The 17,664-nt window shown below is 28.4% G+C and overlaps 1 protein-coding gene across 1 annotated transcript; it reads left to right on the forward strand.

Moving 5' to 3' along the window:
- Positions 1 to 70: 70 nt before the first annotated feature.
- On the forward strand, positions 71 to 14,664 carry LOC108551185 (vacuolar protein sorting-associated protein 13C). The gene is given in 51 exon segments (XM_017905237.1): positions 71 to 211; positions 308 to 415; positions 506 to 632; positions 693 to 840; positions 908 to 1,119; positions 1,196 to 1,370; positions 1,440 to 1,897; positions 1,968 to 2,189; positions 2,256 to 2,368; positions 2,449 to 2,657; positions 2,730 to 2,896; positions 3,349 to 3,466; positions 3,538 to 3,834; positions 3,951 to 4,083; positions 4,182 to 4,412; positions 4,480 to 4,619; positions 4,684 to 4,781; positions 4,850 to 5,049; positions 5,122 to 5,307; positions 5,381 to 5,740; positions 5,834 to 6,214; positions 6,276 to 6,442; positions 6,519 to 6,780; positions 6,903 to 6,969; positions 7,079 to 7,416; positions 7,507 to 7,645; positions 7,699 to 8,003; positions 8,067 to 8,235; positions 8,320 to 8,508; positions 8,585 to 8,826; positions 8,901 to 9,207; positions 9,210 to 9,379; positions 9,443 to 9,645; positions 9,709 to 10,045; positions 10,130 to 10,342; positions 10,404 to 10,880; positions 10,964 to 11,233; positions 11,300 to 11,650; positions 11,715 to 11,894; positions 11,953 to 12,087; positions 12,159 to 12,310; positions 12,370 to 12,538; positions 12,610 to 12,803; positions 12,895 to 13,081; positions 13,153 to 13,287; positions 13,405 to 13,516; positions 13,620 to 13,743; positions 13,806 to 13,872; positions 13,961 to 14,106; positions 14,193 to 14,319; positions 14,395 to 14,664. Coding segments are annotated over 51 exon segments (10,299 nt in total). The 3' UTR covers positions 14,536 to 14,664.
- Positions 14,665 to 17,664: the final 3,000 nt, after the last annotated feature.

The raw sequence follows: 17,664 nt of genomic DNA on the forward strand, positions 1-17,664 counted from the left end.
GTGTTAGAAAACCGTGTTGCACCGAATGCGATAAATAAACAATATAATATATCTAGTTAAATGCAGAATAATGTTCGAAGGTGCAATAGCGACGTTTTTAAATCGGCTTCTGGGGAAGTATATTGAGGATTTGGATACGGAACAGTTTAACGTTGGTATCTTTTCTGGCGATACTTGCCTTACTGATCTTAAGTTGAAACCCGAAGCTTTGGTAAATATATTTTATTTTTATATTAAATATCTTTATTAAATGTGACTAAAGAAAAAAAAATATAATTTAAAAATGATAATATCTTTTAATTTATAGTATCAGCTTGGTTTGCCTATTAAAGTAGAAGTTGGTTTGATAGGAAAGATTGTTTTAAAGATACCATGGTCTGGTCTATTTTCTCAACCAATTATTCTTTGTATTGAGGTAAGAAAATATATGCAAATTTTTTCTGTTTATTACATTCTTTAGTTGATGTCAAATAATATTCAGTTATAATATGACAATTTTTTTAAGGATATCTATATAGTAGCTGTACCAGCTGCTTATGGTCCATATGATGCAGAAATACAAAAAAAGTTGATAAGAGCAGAAAAAAAGAAGATATTAGAAGATTTAAAGGAAGATGAAGCATTTAAAACAGGTAGTTCATAAATTTGTCCAATTGTTTGTATCATATTTTCACTTATATAATTTATTTTAGAATTATTTAATAATTTTCTGGCATCAGTAACAAAAAACTTTCAAATTACAATAAATAATATACATATTAGATATGAAGAACAGCTAAATGAAACTCTATGTGCTTGTGGTATTTGTATTCAAAGTGTTTCAGTAATGACTACAAATAGGTAAACATTTTATTTTTGTTATCATCTTTTTAATATGATATACATCTAATATATTTTTATATAATAGTAAATGGAAACCTGGTATTTGTACTAATAATTTGAGTACAATTTATCAATTAATAAGGGCAGAATCATTAAGCATATATATGGATCATGATACAGAATCTGCACTTACATGCATCAAATGTAATTGGGACATATCCAGTTTTCTAGCATGGAAAAGTACAATGCACAGAGCCTTGCAAACCTTTGGCATGAAGAATAAAGAGTTTCAATTTTGTAAGTTTATTGTTTTATTTAAAAACATAGCTTTTTGTTTAAGTATAGTTAAGGAAATAAGAATATTATGTTGTAGTATTGAAACCATTTACTGCAAAAATAAAAGTAATTATACATAAAGGAAATGAGGCACAAACATCTCGCATGTTGGTTGATATTGTCCTTCATGATGTAGCAATGCAAGTTTCCAAAGTACAATACATTACTTTTTGTTATCTTTATAATTCATTATTACGTGCAATTATTAACAAGTATGTATGTTAATTACTACATTTTTGTCTATTTTATTTATAATGTTATCACATAAAATATTATTTCAGACCATATGTAAAATATCGTCCATGTGAAATTGTTAAAAATAATCCCTCAGCTTGGTGGAAATATGCTTATAATTCGGTTTTAGATTATAATGTTAAACCTTATACTTGGACAAGAATTATTGAACACAGAAAAAACTACAGAAAGTACAAAGAAGCATGTTTACAAAGTTTGCTCCGACCGAATGACGCAGAACTAAAACTGGATTTACAAAAATACGAAGATTGTTTGACTATTTTAAATATAGTAATAGCCAGAGAACATGCCAAACAAGAATTGAAAAATAAAATAATTGAAGAAAAACATCAAAATATGAATATCAATATTTCAATACACAAAAAAGTTTTAGTTAAAAATGTGCAAGATAATGGCATGCAAGGACAAAATATTAAAAAGTTGCATCATGTTAGTAATGATTCAGGAAGAAAGATAGAATTGGAAAAATTACCTCAACCAATTGGTACAATTTATCAGATTAATTCAATTTAAATAAGTATATTACAGTAATAATTTTTTATATCCTGTTTTAGATTATAAATTCAATTTTACTTTAGCAAATTGTTGTTTAAGTCTTTTAAATCATAATAAAGAAATCCTTGTTGTAACTATAACTCAGCTATTGACAAGTTTTGAAATACGACCTGTGGTATCTGCTTTTAAAGTGTCTGCTCGAGCTGAAAGTTTTGTAATTGAAGGTATTTCGGCAGAAGATGATCTAGTGCCACTAATTATGGTGGACAATGTTCTAACAGGTACCAAAATTTAATTTATTAAGGATTAAATTTTATTATTTATTTTATTATTACTTATTTTGACAGGGAATGTATCAACAAATTTTTTAGCAGTAGATTTTGAGAAAAATGGAAAAAACGTAGATCCCACTTTTGATGTTTCTATAAAGCTGGAAGCTGTAGAAGTGACTTATAATTATGTAATTATATCGTTACATGATAAACTTACATAAAAATATTTATTTATTTCCATGCAAAATGATACCTTATTACATTTTAGCATGCAATGATGGAAATCATTAAATTTTTTAAATTTAATGATTCATATATTCAGACATCAATTTTGTGGGTGTACGAATTGTATGAACACATGAAAAGGAAATTTTTGATTTTAATAGATAATATGATATCTCAAATGCTTCGAATCAGTTTCAAAGTAGATGTTAAAGGACCATACATCGTATTTCCCGAACATGGATCAATACAGAAGTGTGTATGATACAAAATATTGATAAATTTTTTAATTTATTCGACTTTGGAAGTAACATAAAGGCATTTCAGAGGTGGACACATTCTTGTAGTGGATTTTGGTAATATGAATTTATATAACGAACTTCAAGCTACCAACTTGCAACTTGAAGATGCAACACTCATGGAATTGGAAGAATTACTATATGACAGAATTCACATTGTATTTTCTGGTGCTCAAATACTACTTTGTCACTCTGGTTACTATTTCTTTTTTTATAAACACTATAGAGAAGTTATCAAAAAGGTCCTTATTCATAAATTTTATTTATTTTTAAATATGTTGTAGAAATCAATATTTTGAACAATTTTTTCATTTATAAACATATAATAAGTAGTCGATTTTAGTTTCTGAAATGTTCAGAAAAAGCTTTTAATATCATACATCTAACTCTGTATGCATGTATATGTCCAAAGTATATGTGTATATATATCGATTATCATTGTCATAATGTGCAATATTCGATGCAATAATATATCAAAAGCCTTTTGCGAATATTTCGGAAATTAAAGGAACAGCCAATTTATTCAAAAGGAAAAGATAAAAATAAACAAAATCCATGAACCTCAAAAGGAATCTCCTCAATAACTTTACTAATTCTTTTTATGAACTTTAATACGTTTACTTAAGATATTTTTTATTTTATTACAGGAGATGATTGGAGATCAGCAAGGAAAAAAAAGGATTCTGAATATCATTTTCTATCAAAGGTACAAGCAACTACAACTATTTCATGCAGTATAAAACCAGAATATCATCAGTTACCAAGGTATCTTCTAATTTTTTGATATATTAAAGTATATTATTATAACTATACTCTTATATTGTATCATCTTTTAGGATTAAAGTCAATGTTTCTATTTCGAGTATAAAATTTAATTTATCAGAAAATAAAATACGATTGATTGTTTATTTCTTAAATTTATTACTGTTGGCATATCAACAGAACATAGAAAAATATGAAGGTGATTTAAAACAGTATATTTCTAAAAAAAGTTTGAACAAGATTTTCACATCGATCAAAGAGCTTAAAAATGTACAAGATAGTGTATGTTTATCATCAATTGAAACGATACAAAACAAATTCACACACGTAACTAAGGATCTTCTGACAAATCATGTTCATAAACTTGATAGGTAACGAAGTAAGATTAAATACTAATGTACAGAATATATTTTTCAATATCTGGATAAGGTGCAATTATTTTATTACAAATAAATTATATGTGCAATTTATTTCTTTTATGCAATAGAAGTGTTGTATCTTCTGAAGTTAGTGAAGAAGATTTAGAATTATTATCAAAGACCATAAGTTTGTCTGGATTCGATGACAATATATCTCCATATAATCATATCAATTTCTTGTTGAGATTTGCTATTGGAGAGGTATTTTTTATATATAATTTTCTATTAAATTTAATTTAATATTTAATATTATAAAATAAATTTTGTAATATTATTTAGTTATACTTCCAAATGTTTAGATATCAGTTCACTTGGGAATTATTCATTGTGGAAGAGAAGAACCATATTTGAATTTAAGATTACATACATTGTATCTTGAAACTGCGATAATGGAATATGGTCCTGCTATACAATTTGGTATAGGATCTGTTCTTTTGGTAGATAAAACAAATGCTGGAGTTACTGGATCATATTTGGAATTAATATCTACAGAAGAACCACATGAAGTTTTTGTTGTATCATATCGTAAGGTACTTTGTGATGAAATTCAAATTTCTTTTTGTTTATTTAATTTTTCTGGATTGACATCTTTTTTAGGTCAAATCGAACTGTCCCGATTTCAAGTCTCACTTCAAAAGTATTGAAAGGTCTCTTGCTATAAATATATGGAATATTAATATAAATTTTCATAGACCAGCATTATTAAAATTACGCGAATACTGGTGTAATTTAATGAAGTAAGTACTTATATTTTTATTATCATTTAATAAGAGACAATTGTGGGTGATAGATTTTTTTTAGCATTTTTGAAAACAAGAATTTGTTCAACTTCATGGAGAGTACATGTTATAAAATTGTACAATGGAAAACAAAAGAAGACGATCCGCCTATTCCTCCTGGTAAAGAATTAGTATTCAAAAAATTTTATTTGTCATTAATCATTTTTTTAATATTTTATACTTTTTAGGTGCTATAAAGCTAAACTACTCTGCCCGACTTAGCGTTCTCGTTGTAAGATTTTGTGATAAAGATATGGATTTAATAGAAATGCAAGTTTTGGGCCTAGAGAACGATTGCATTTATAATGCCAATGAAAGAATGGTGTTACGTGCGCACATTAGACGTCTATCGATTGAAGACTTGAACGAGGATACACTCTATTCAAAAGTAAGTTTTCAATTCATTACATGTTTCACTAAATGTAATTTAGATTCACAATTTTAAATATTTCTTTACAAGCTTTTAACTACAGAAGAGGATAAGGTTCTTGACCTAAAATACGTAAGACATATGCCAAGACTATACACAAGTTCGTTATCGGACATCGATTCTCAGCAGGATGATGTGATGTCAGATGGAACATTTAAGCTATCCATTGGGAGGATGAATTGTGTGCTTATTTGTAAAATATTATATGATTTAAAGGTACAACTTCAATATCTATATATTATTATTATTTTATAAGTAATAATGTTAAAATTTTTCTTTATTTTCACAGTATTTTTTATCACCATTTACTTCTACATATTGTTTCCAATTTAAAGAGTACCTAATTAACAAACTTATGGGTGGAATTGGAGAATTTAAAAAAAGTGCAACGAAATTACACATTTTTATTGATATTCAAGGTCCTATATTTCTGTTGCCTCAAAGAAAAGAAGTTCCAAGTCTACTAGTATTAAATACAGGAGTATTATCAGTCGAAAATTTTTTCAAAAAAGTCGATCAGTCTATCCAGAATGTTAAAATGACCGACAATGACACAAACCAATTAATAATTGATAATATTCTAGTAAAATTAAACAATATGACTGTATCGAGAGCAATTATGACACTTAGTCGAGATTTGGAAATTCAAGTAAGACATAATACTTTAAACAATTGTTTTATTTTAAATGTTTACTTAAGTGATATTTAAATAAAGAAATTTAAATAAATGTTTAATTTACAGGAACCAATCATTGAGCCGGTGCATATTCATTTTGATATTAATAGGAAGACAGAATATCGTAGTGCAATGGAATTTCAAACATATGGGTTATTTAACATACAAGGTTCTATGGATTTTGTGTACATTAATTTAAGCCAAAGAGATCTAAAATCTAGTATATTAGTGTGGAAAGACAATGTTTCTAAAATTATTTTATTCAAAGATATGTACAATAATGAATCACAATCTGCCATAACAGGCCAATTGAAAAAAAATAATGAAGATGCAATGGTAAAGAAATTGGAAGATTTTCTCACACACAATGAGAATTCTGTATGTGAAATTAATACAAAATTAAATTTAGAAGGATTACAATTAAATTTGTTTTTAGATTCTGAGGAGGTGAGTTATCTTTATTATTCTATCATATAAATAATTTAAATTTATTTTCAATTTACTGCAGGTATTAAGCTCGCCAGTTCGTGATTTAAATCATGGTTTATGTAAATTAACGTTTGGAGAGATAATCAATACATATGCATTTTACAGTGATAGAAGTCTGAAAATGAAATTATCTCTCCAGAGCTGCCTTTTACAAGACACTAGAAAAGACTCTCAAAGTATAAAAAGGTTTGTATTTTGATATTCTTTCTTCATTTTATAATTTTGATGTAATTCTTAATTAATGTTGTCATCTTTATTGCAGAATAATCCAATCACCAGCAAGACAAATAGAAACGCAACCTGAATCTTGTATATCCATTTCAATGTCTCCTATTGTCGACATTACATACACTCGTGCACCAACTGGAGAGAAATGCTTTGATGCACTTATTCAAGAAGTTAGAATAAACTTATCTGTACCATTCGTCATATATCTGACCCGATACATTATGGATTCTTTTCCGAGCGATCAGTTCGAAGAAGGAATTATTAATCATGGATATGAAAATAACAATTCTACAATAGTAAGTGACTGTATTTATTAAATTATTCTTTATATAAGCATATATCCATTATATTAAATATAAATCAGTACTTATTTGGGAATATTGATCATTTTTTTAATATATACTTGTTTTATATCAAGAGCAGGGATATTATTACTGCTGAAAAGAATAAATTAAAATATGCACGATATTTTATAGAGGAACGAGGTATTTATGCATATGTATTGTAGTTTAACACTTTTATTATTATTTTTCAGTTTATATAAAAAATATACCATTTCTTTACAATTAAGTATTAATGTTTTATGTAATCCAGATGCTTCAGTATCTGTAAGGATACGTAAACCAGAAATATTATTTTTCGGAGACTTGAAAACAAATAACGCACACATGATTGTATTACAAGCCGAAGTATCGATAGAAAGTAGTAGACATAATTGCTCATCGTCAATCGTTTACACGCTTTCTGACGTGCGGGCCAAATCAAAAAAACAAGGCAATTATTCGCACCATATTCCTTATTGGTTACTATGTCCCTGCGATATCGAAATTTGTAGAAAAGAAGAAGCACCCGAGTTCAATATTAATTATGTCATCGCAGTGAATAAGATCGATGTTCACCTTTCAGTAGAAATTATACACACATTTATCAGTGCAAGTATTAGTATAATTAGTCTTTTTTTAGTTCCAAAATTTTAATAAAATGTCATAACTTTAGATAATGAAAGTTACATATATATTTAGATACTGAACGAAGCTACAAGCTTTATAGATAGCATCAATGTGAAATTAGAAGATAGATATGCAAATGAAGAGTTTCATATGCATACTAATTTGTGGACGCCAAAGAAAATTTCGAACATACCATATAAAAAATTACATGGTGATTAATTTTATTACGTAAACAAATTTTTTGTGTTAGAGTAATTCTTATAGATTGTTTTACAGATGATTCACATTTAATTTACGAATGCAGTGATCAAGTGGTAACTGTTAATTTGAAACCATTAATGTTATGTTTGCTATTGGAGATAGAACATTCAGTGGAAAGATTTCCTGTTATAAAAGTAGACAGCATAATTACAGCTTTTATTAATGATTGGTACAATGATTTTAGTTTAGAATCAAATATCAAAGTTCATGCATTCTGTTACAATGTGGACTATAAAAACTGGGAACCTCTGATTGATCTATGTTCAGAAGATGATATAACCTACAGATCATGGAAATTAATAATAAAAGTAAGTTTCTTAACATCGAATACAATACATTTTTGCCCTACATATTTTTTACTGTATATATAGATGCATCATGGTGAAGCATTCATGATAAATTCAAATTCAACTGATTCATACCAACACATAAAGCAGGATACATCCAAGACCAAGAGAAAAGGTTTGAGGAATATTGATCAAGATATTACAGATATGGTTTTCATAACTCCAGACCATTTAACTATAACAAAATCAAATGGTATTTACATATTGTTTCCAATTAACCATTTTTTTTTTTTTTATTGGACTAATGTATCATTAAATTGAGTACTGTCTATTTTAGAAATAGGATTATATTCAACATACGAAGAAGATTCTGATACAGATGATGAAGGACAAAAAAAGTTGACTAGAACTTCTAATTATTTATTCAATAGTAATAGTAGTGGAGATGAAGACAGTGACAGTGAAAATTCCAGTACAAATGAAGATGAAGGATTAGAATTGACACCTGAATGCAATGTGGATTCTTGTAAAAACTTATTTTAATAATTTTTATAACTAAAATTATCATACATTTTATTGTAATAATAAACTTTTAATCACAGTTGGACCACTTGGTCGCGAATCAATAAAATCAAACGATATGGCGATATATATTATCGCATCCACAGAAGACAAACTCAATGTAGTAATTACTCCAAATTTAATTACCGTAATGGATATTATCATGAACGCATTTCAACAAGCTACTAGTGGAATACCAATAGTACTTTCTAGTATGAAGAAATTAAATCTTCAAAACGATATTGGCCATGAGAGCCGAATCGTGCTTTTTATTCCAAAAGAAGTGAATACATTCATCTCAGTTAATATATTTTCAAATAAAACAACTTTTAAGAACATTTTTTTTTATTACAGGAGAATAACAAAAATTCTATTCAAATTATTGCCAGTCAGGATTATCATAATATTAGCCCAGCTGCAAGTATTCCTAGCAGTCCGGAATTGGAGACTCAGTCAGATCTTATAAGTCCACAGTTAGTCGACAATGAAACGGATTTTCCGGATCCAGACATAAATTTACAGAATCACACATTGTCGATGCAAGAAATATTTGAAGAAGATTCTTCAGTCAGTATATACAAGACAATTACTGGTGAAGTCTTGCGTGTTATTTTTAAAGGTATTATCAAGTACAAATATATCACTAAAAAAGTATCTATATCTTTCTTATTATAATCATAGGATTTGAAGATGTGTTGGTATATTGTCCTAAAAAACAAGGATGTAACCTGATTCCACTTCGACCTATTAGACATGAAGTTCGCTATCATTTAATCATAGAAGCTACTATTAACAATTACTTATATCGTACTATCACCGTTCGATCACCTTTACTGGTAAAGTGTGCAATTTTTTATTTATTTCGTTATGATTTTACTTTATGAATATTTTTATTACAGTTTCGAAATGAAACTTCATATGCATTGAGTCTTTATTATAAGAAATCATTACTAGATAAATTGGGACTTACTTGTATTGGCAAACCTACAAATCCTTTTGATGACAACATAAGAATGGCAATCATTGAACCTGATTCAACTTACAGTATTCCTTTATACATAGCTTATCATTTTCCTATATACATACTGCCTGCTTATTTAGAGTAAGTAGAAAATAAATACAATAATAAATTTACTTTAATATTACAAGATAAATTTTATTCTAGGAAATATCAAATAAGTGAAGAGGGGATTTATTGGAAAGAATTAAATGCAACAATGAATGTGATTAAGGATATATGTTGCAAAACGAAAGAAGATGAAACTGTATCTGTATTTTATGTTAAAGTTTCCTGTAAAGAAATTCCAGTGACCACAAGACCAAGTTGTCAAGTACCAAACTATGTAATAAGCATCCATTCCCCTCTTATATTCAACAATCAGCTACCATTCGTTATAGATGTTCATATACCTGCTATTAATTATGAAGTTAAAATTGAACCAGGAGAAAGGATAAATATGCACTCGTTGAATTGTAATATCGATATTCAATTTATTTTTAAGGTATGTATGTTAATATAATAAATCATTGTAACAAAATGTTTATATAAAATTGATTTAATTTTAAATATTTGAAATTTACTGAAGATTCAAAATTATTTGGGTATATATTGGACCGGAATGACAAAATTAAACACAAATTTGGAAAAAAAATTTGTTGTAATGAATACAGATAGTGAGTTAGAATCGACTAAACCATTTTTATTATGCATAGAATTGTGTAAGATTACAAGTTGGCATGTTGTTATTCAGTCCCAATATTGGATGATAAACAAATCTGGATTACCTTTATTCATTCAGGTGAATAATTTATTTTAAAGTGTCACATATATGCATAACGTTTATAATTCGATATTCTCAGGAGTGTCACTCTCATGTAATTAATGAAATACCGGAAGAAGAACTAATGGTATTTTCTCAAAAAAATAATAAGAAAACTACAGTCAGATTAAGAGCACATCAATCTGAATGGTCTTTACCCTTTGGACTGGAAGGAATTACTTCTATGTCATTGATTGTATGCAAAGATATAGAACGAGGAAGAAAGTACAGAATTCTAACAGAAATTGAAAGTTCTCGTCTTTCTCCTAATTTTACCAAGATTATCACATTTCTTCCCTATTTCTACATCAGTAACAAAATGAAAAGAACCCTGAGATTTATGGAAGAAAATGATCAAGCAGATTTGTGGAATGATCTTCTGTCTGGACAAAATATACCATTTTGGCCAGTCACAGAATCAATGAAAATGAGAATAAAATGGAGAAATAGTCAGTTGGTATCGCAACATTTCAGCATTACACACGTGGGAAAAACAGTATTGAGAATGGATAATGGAGTATGTAATTAATTTACTTAAAAAAAATATATATATATTTATATAAAAAGATGTAATTAATATAAAGATATATTTGTTTGTAGTCAGCAGTTAGTGTAGAAATCAAAGGTGGCATTAATTCTCCATATTATATTATATTTCAAAAATACATAACGGGTGATATACCACTAAGAATAGACAATTTTTGTGATGATTTGTTTTTAAAAATTAGTCAATGTAATTTAGGTCAAGTGGTGCTGATAAATCCATTCCGAAGTTTATTGTATACTTGGGATGACCCTACAAAATCTAGGGAACTTATTTGGAATGTATACAATAATAAAAAACCTGGGTATAAAGCAAAATTCGAACAGGTAAAACATAATTTATAATATGCTAAAAAATATAATACAATATGTAATGATTGTTTTCATTCCTAGGATGGATATGGTCAAGAAATTGTACCACTGTTGATTGTTGATAACTGTAATGATGGTATATCTTCCACTTCTTTGATTAAATCTCAAAATAAATCAACGTGTTTGGAAAATAAATTTGAAAATTATAACAATGACAACAACAATTGTAAAGATGATGTAAAATCATCTGTGTTGAAACATACACAAGTAAATAAAACGATAGTTTATTGGGTAAGTTATATGGAGGGAGCCCAACGAATTTTGTTATTCACTCAACAAGAAACTGTGTTTATAAAAGCAAAAAGTATTGTTGATCCTGAATCTAGTAAAAAGGAGATATTTCTTTCTTTTGCTGGTATTGGAATCAGTATTGTAAGTATAGAGTAATGAATTAAAATAACAGTGTAAATATTTTTGTAATCTAATATGATTACAGATAACAAAAGCTAACGAGACCTTAAAAGAATTAGTATATGCTAATGTAACAAATTCTGCAGCTCATTGGGAACTTTACTTCGATAAAAAATGGAAGAGTTTATCATTAGAGTTGAGTGCTTGGATAGAGAGCAAATATGTTAATTCTTGTAAAAAAGCACAATTAGAAAATTTCATTGATGTAAGTTTTTCTATAAACTTTAAATATAACATTTTAAGCACAAGAAACAAATTTTCAGATTGATCTTGTAAAAATGCATATGACCAAACCATTTTTTGGAAAATTAAAAAGAACATATTCTCCGGGAATTTGGTTGCATTGCAGAAAGTCTATGTCACTAACCTATTTACAAGGATATGTTCATAGAATACAGGTATGACGAAAGAATCTTCTTTACTTAACATTAGTTTTTTATGTTATTTAATATTAATTGGTTATTTTTAGGTGGATAATCAAATTCGTAATACTACATTTCCGGTAATTTTGTATTCAAATTTGCAAAAGAGTATTATTAACTATGCTGGAAATCATAAATTGAAACATTGTATAGAATTTACATGTTTGAAACAAAGAAAGCTAAATTATGACATTTACAAGTACGTAATTATTATTAGTATTCTATAATTGTATTACTATAATCAAATATATTTTGTAGGAATGTTTGTATCATAGTTAGAGAATTCGATCTGAATTTACAAGAAGGCTTCCTTCTTTCTTTAATTGATTTAATTCCAAAGAAATCAGAAACTAAGTATTCTATTGCGGCGAAATTAAGGAAGGATATTTCCAGTATTCATATTTTGCCTTCCAATAAAACTGATAATGTACATATATTTTCTTTCTTGTCATTAATATGTTAATATAATTAGAATTCATAATAGTACTTAAATTTCAGAATGCCACTATTAAAAGGAAGAATGTGATAGAACATATGTATATTTCTCCGATCTTAATACGCTTAATATTGTTGGCCGATACAGAAAGACCTAATATTTACAATATTAGTGATATAGCAGATTATACAAATATTCTTCGATTTATTTTTCAATATGCTGAAAAGGGAGGATCTGAAAAGCATGCTGAACTCAGGTATAACAAAATTTAATATAAAAAGGAAATTATTTATAATTAGTTAATTATATATATATTTTAAATATATATACTTTTGTTTTTATTGTAGACTTCCATGTTATGAAAGAAGTTTTGTCACAATTGATACTGATGAACTTTTGTTAGATTTATCACGATCTTATATGGTTCAAATTATGCAACAATTTCATGTTTTAATCCGTTCCACTACTGTCTTAGGCAATCAATGTGGTTACAATTTTAGATCACCTGGAGATAATTTCTATGAACCTAATATGGTAAGTGTAAAGTGAAATTTAAAAAAAAAAAATTTTTTCATTTTATTTATTATACATATACAATTTTATAGTTGATTCTGTGTGGAGATGAAATAGCAGAAAAATTAAGTTACGAAATGGCATGCCAATTGGGCTATGCTACTTTAGATACTACACAAATATCAATCTTTAATTTTAACATTAATACTCATCTAATTCAGTCTAAGGTACGTTAAAAGCAGAAAAAAAAAACAAAACAAAAGAAAAAAAGAAAGAAACAAAATAATTGTAGCCATTTGATATAGAAGTAAATGATAGATAAGCACTTTTTATTTCAGATAAAGGAACCATCTATTCGAAATAAAGATGTACCTCCTCTAAGTCTTTCAATTCGTACTTCCTTTTCTACGGAAATTGAACTAGAAACTTGCAGCTTAGTAACTGCTTTTATTAGTAGTGAGTATAAAGTAATGCTATATTATTAGAAGTAAAAATAGTATTTTAGTATATCATATCCTAATAGTTTATAAGAATATTAAGTGTGTGATAACATTTGTAGGTATTCATCAAGAAGAACTAAAATATTTCTTTAAAATTTTGGGGAAAAAAACGTCAATATTTTTTAATTCGGAAAGTTCCTCTCCAAAAGCATACTCGAAAATAATAATAGATATTATAAAAAGGTAGTAGTGTTAATAAAACATATTTAAATTGAATGAATTAATATTTGCATTTTGCGTTTCAGGGCACAAGAAATAGGTCATAAGTTTATATCACGTATACGTTTACCACGGTATACAAATCCATATAAGGTAAAGTACTATAAGTTCATTATGATGTTATTTATGAATAAAAACATTAAAATAATTGCGACTAATTTTTTTCTTTATTTGTTACTAGGGTGTCGAAATATTCTCGATGCATAAAGCAAAAGGAATGAATCTTCTAAGTATAATTAATAAAAACCCCGGTATCGAAACAGACACATATTGGGCACATACTTCCTTGTCAAACGACGGGAAACATATAGTTCTTGTTTCTCTGCAGTATGTATATAAAAATTATTTTTCCGATTTATAGGATATAGAATATATTTATTCCATATCCTTCTTAATTTATATTTCTTTTATAGACGATTATATTTCATTGAGAAAGGTTGTACTTGGGGTTCCTTAAATGTAAAGTGGACTTTGGAGACACATCAATTACTATCACCTCCAACAGTAGTTGACAACAAACTTATTTTACATGTAAACAAGGTACTTGTTTAGTATATATAAATTCAATGCTTATCCTACTCAGATTTCAATACGATGGATTTATCTTACCTGTAGAATGAAGATACTTTGTCACCCATGGTAGATTGGTACCTGGAGAGTGAAGCAAGAGATATTCTGGAGTGGCTGTGCCAGAAAATAAATATTGCGATGATCTTGAACATGGAGAACAGTACATGTTCAAAGCAAGTCGTATAACTGGAATCCAAGCTATAAAAAAAAGATAATTGTATATTTAAAATAGTCAGGCACAATAAATTCTCTAACAAACGCAATACTTCCTTGTGTTTATATTGAAAACCTATATCTAAAAGCAACATTATCGTTTCTCCTACAAGTACAATGGTTTGTCTCATACTCAACTTTCATATAGTTTAGAAATTCTCTATGTAATAATATCGCGAAATTTAAAATATTCATATACATACATATTTTCATACTCTCATCATTAGTTCCCATAGATCACGAATTTATATATCAGAGAGTCAGACATATCTACATATTATAGTCATTTGGATAAAGTACGTCTAGTTTATTTCATAATTTATTTACAAAAAGTCTTAGTAAATTACACTTACAGGCATCTCCACTCGAACTAAAGTAAATAATTTAAGAACTACACGTATTTAGATATCTATAGAGTAGGATACTTTGGGGTCAGGGAGAAGCTGGGATTAGGGAAAGTGTTCTGTTTTAATGTATTTACCTCATCGCTATTCTTCTTATATTCTTCATTTTTCATTCATCCTTCTCACCTGCTTGTCTCTCAAACAAAGTCGAATCTGATCATTTTCTTTTTTGTTTTACGTACACCACCCTTATGAGAACCGAAACATCGTTCGTTTTATGTATGAAATCCGTTTCTACAAAATGAGAAAAGGAAGTACCGACATAGAGGGTGTATAACGACAAAATTGAATGTAAATTGTCGTTCGTTCTGGCGGACATAAAAAATGAGAGTGGTTTTCTTCTCGTTTTTTTCTTTCATTCCGTTACATTAGATAAATGTATATGCAAGAGTTGTCGAAATATGTGCAAAAAGCTGACAATGGGGGGAATAGTACTCGTTATTTTTTCTGTTTACATTAACATATGCGCTTTGAAAAGCATAAAAGTGTCATGATTATAAATACATCTCATTGGAATCATTTAAATGGCACGATCGAGAGCTTAAATTCGAAAATTGCATATTACTTTCCTCTGCACGTATTTCGTTTTAGTACATTATTGAAAATTTTCTCTCCATTTTTCTCCCTTTCTTCTTTTCGTGCTCTCCCTTTTATTCCTCTTTCCTTCTCTGTATCTCCTATTTTCTCAGTCTTTCACTGTGCTCACTGTCCTCATTCTTCAAAATTGTTATTATACAAATATTGTTTCTCTTGTACTTCTTTCTTACTATATAATATGTGTTCAAATTTGATCATAATGGCATGTAATTATATTTATAGATACATTTATTCCAAAAACAGAAAAACTGCATAAATATTGCTTTTTTAAAGAATTTTCATTTACCTAGAAAAGTGTAAAAGACAGAATGAATCAAAAATAAAAATAAAACAAACCCAAAACATAAAAAAGAAATAATGTGCTAAATACTTTCTCAATAATTTTCATAGAAATGGGATAGCATTTTATATAAGGTACTTAATGTTAAGCTGCCACTTGTCCATCATTTAATATTTTGCTCTCGATCTTATCCGTCTTTGCAACGCGCGAACGCGTATAAATGTGCATACACGCATATATATATATACACGTATATAATGTGTGTACAGTAGTTTTATTTGTTTTGACAGACACTATTCCCCACCCCTTTTTCTACCAGCACCCCCATCCTTGCATGCATACAATCGAGACACTCGTCCGTTCTAACCATCATTACATAGCACACAAATTTTTCTTGATACACGCACGAAGATCAGTAACGCGCGAAGATGTACAAAGCCGCGCGTGCGATCCATTTCTGTCTTCGTTCTTCTCTCTCTCATACTACATGCATACACGTTTAAAAGACGAATCAATTTAAATTGTCATCCACTTATATCCTTCTAACTTTTTATTTGTTCTTTCCCTTTGTCTGTTTTTTTTTCGCCTTTTTACTCATTCATATACAAACATACACACATACACACAGATTTTCATCCACGTTTCATTCAAACTTTCCCTTCTCTTTCTTTCCGACAGTAAAATGGTCACGCTATTGTTCAATCTATCTTTCACTTCCTGTTTTGTTCGTTATTTCTTTCCCAACACTCTTGCGCTCAATCTTTCATACACTAACTCTCGTTGCGTTCATTCATAATCGGTCTTTCTTTTCTCTCGCTCTCTTTTTCTAGCAATGTCTTTCTTCAGTTCTAATTCTGCCTGTGCTTCTAAAGTCGAGACTCTTGGTGGCCTGCTTTTCTCTTATTTTCTTTTTATCTGCAAGGGTGACCACCGTAGGCGTTCGCGTCATGTTGCATGATCTTTCATTATTTTTTCTTTTTCCCTTTGTTACCTCATCACATGACACGACGCAATTCGAATAAGATTCAATGGAAGTGTGTGTTATCTACAAAATATCTTAATTACTCGCTAATTACAGCACAAAACATGCAAATATAAAAATTTGCATTATATTATCGTTAATATTTATATATATAATCGTCACTCGATATTATCGTTCCACATCGCACCATTTTAGGTTCGTCAAAACAGATTTCTTTTTAGTTTTGTTTCAATCGTCATTTACCTCATTCCATTTTTTCTATATATTATTATGCTGCTAAACGTTTGTTTAATTTCTCTCATTTTTTTAACATCTTTGTTTTTTATTTTTATACTCCCTCCCCGTCTTCCCCTCTATCATTACACCCCATTTAATATTTTCACGAGTTCTCGTTTTTTCGTTTCTCGTCTTTTCTCTGTTCACAATTTAGTCCTTTCATTTTCTTTCATCTTCATTAACTATGAAATATCTTACACTATCGATATTATTCCAAATCATGAAGTAGGAAAGGTATACTCGACGCGTGTCCACGCGAATAGCGTCACAGTATACCTTAACTTGCTAACACCGATAATTAACTTTCTTACTTCTCTGGTTTTTTTTTTTTTTTTTTTTTTTTTTTTTTTTTTTTTTTTTTTTTTTTTTTTTTTTTTTTTTTTTTTTTTTTTTTTTTTTGTTATTCGATATAAAACTACAACCACATGGCGTTATATTATATCGACACTTTGTTCCTTTTCTACACACTCTAAATCCCGCGTTTTCTTTTTTTTTCCTTGTCGCTGTTCTCTTTATATAATCTTCTTTTTCGTTCATTCTCACTCCTTTTAACTAACTCTCTA

The sequence above is a fragment of the Eufriesea mexicana genome, unplaced genomic scaffold, assembly GCF_001483705.2.
Source record: "Eufriesea mexicana isolate 0111107269 unplaced genomic scaffold, ASM148370v2 scaffold3780, whole genome shotgun sequence".
Classification (NCBI taxonomy): domain Eukaryota; kingdom Metazoa; phylum Arthropoda; class Insecta; order Hymenoptera; family Apidae; genus Eufriesea; species Eufriesea mexicana.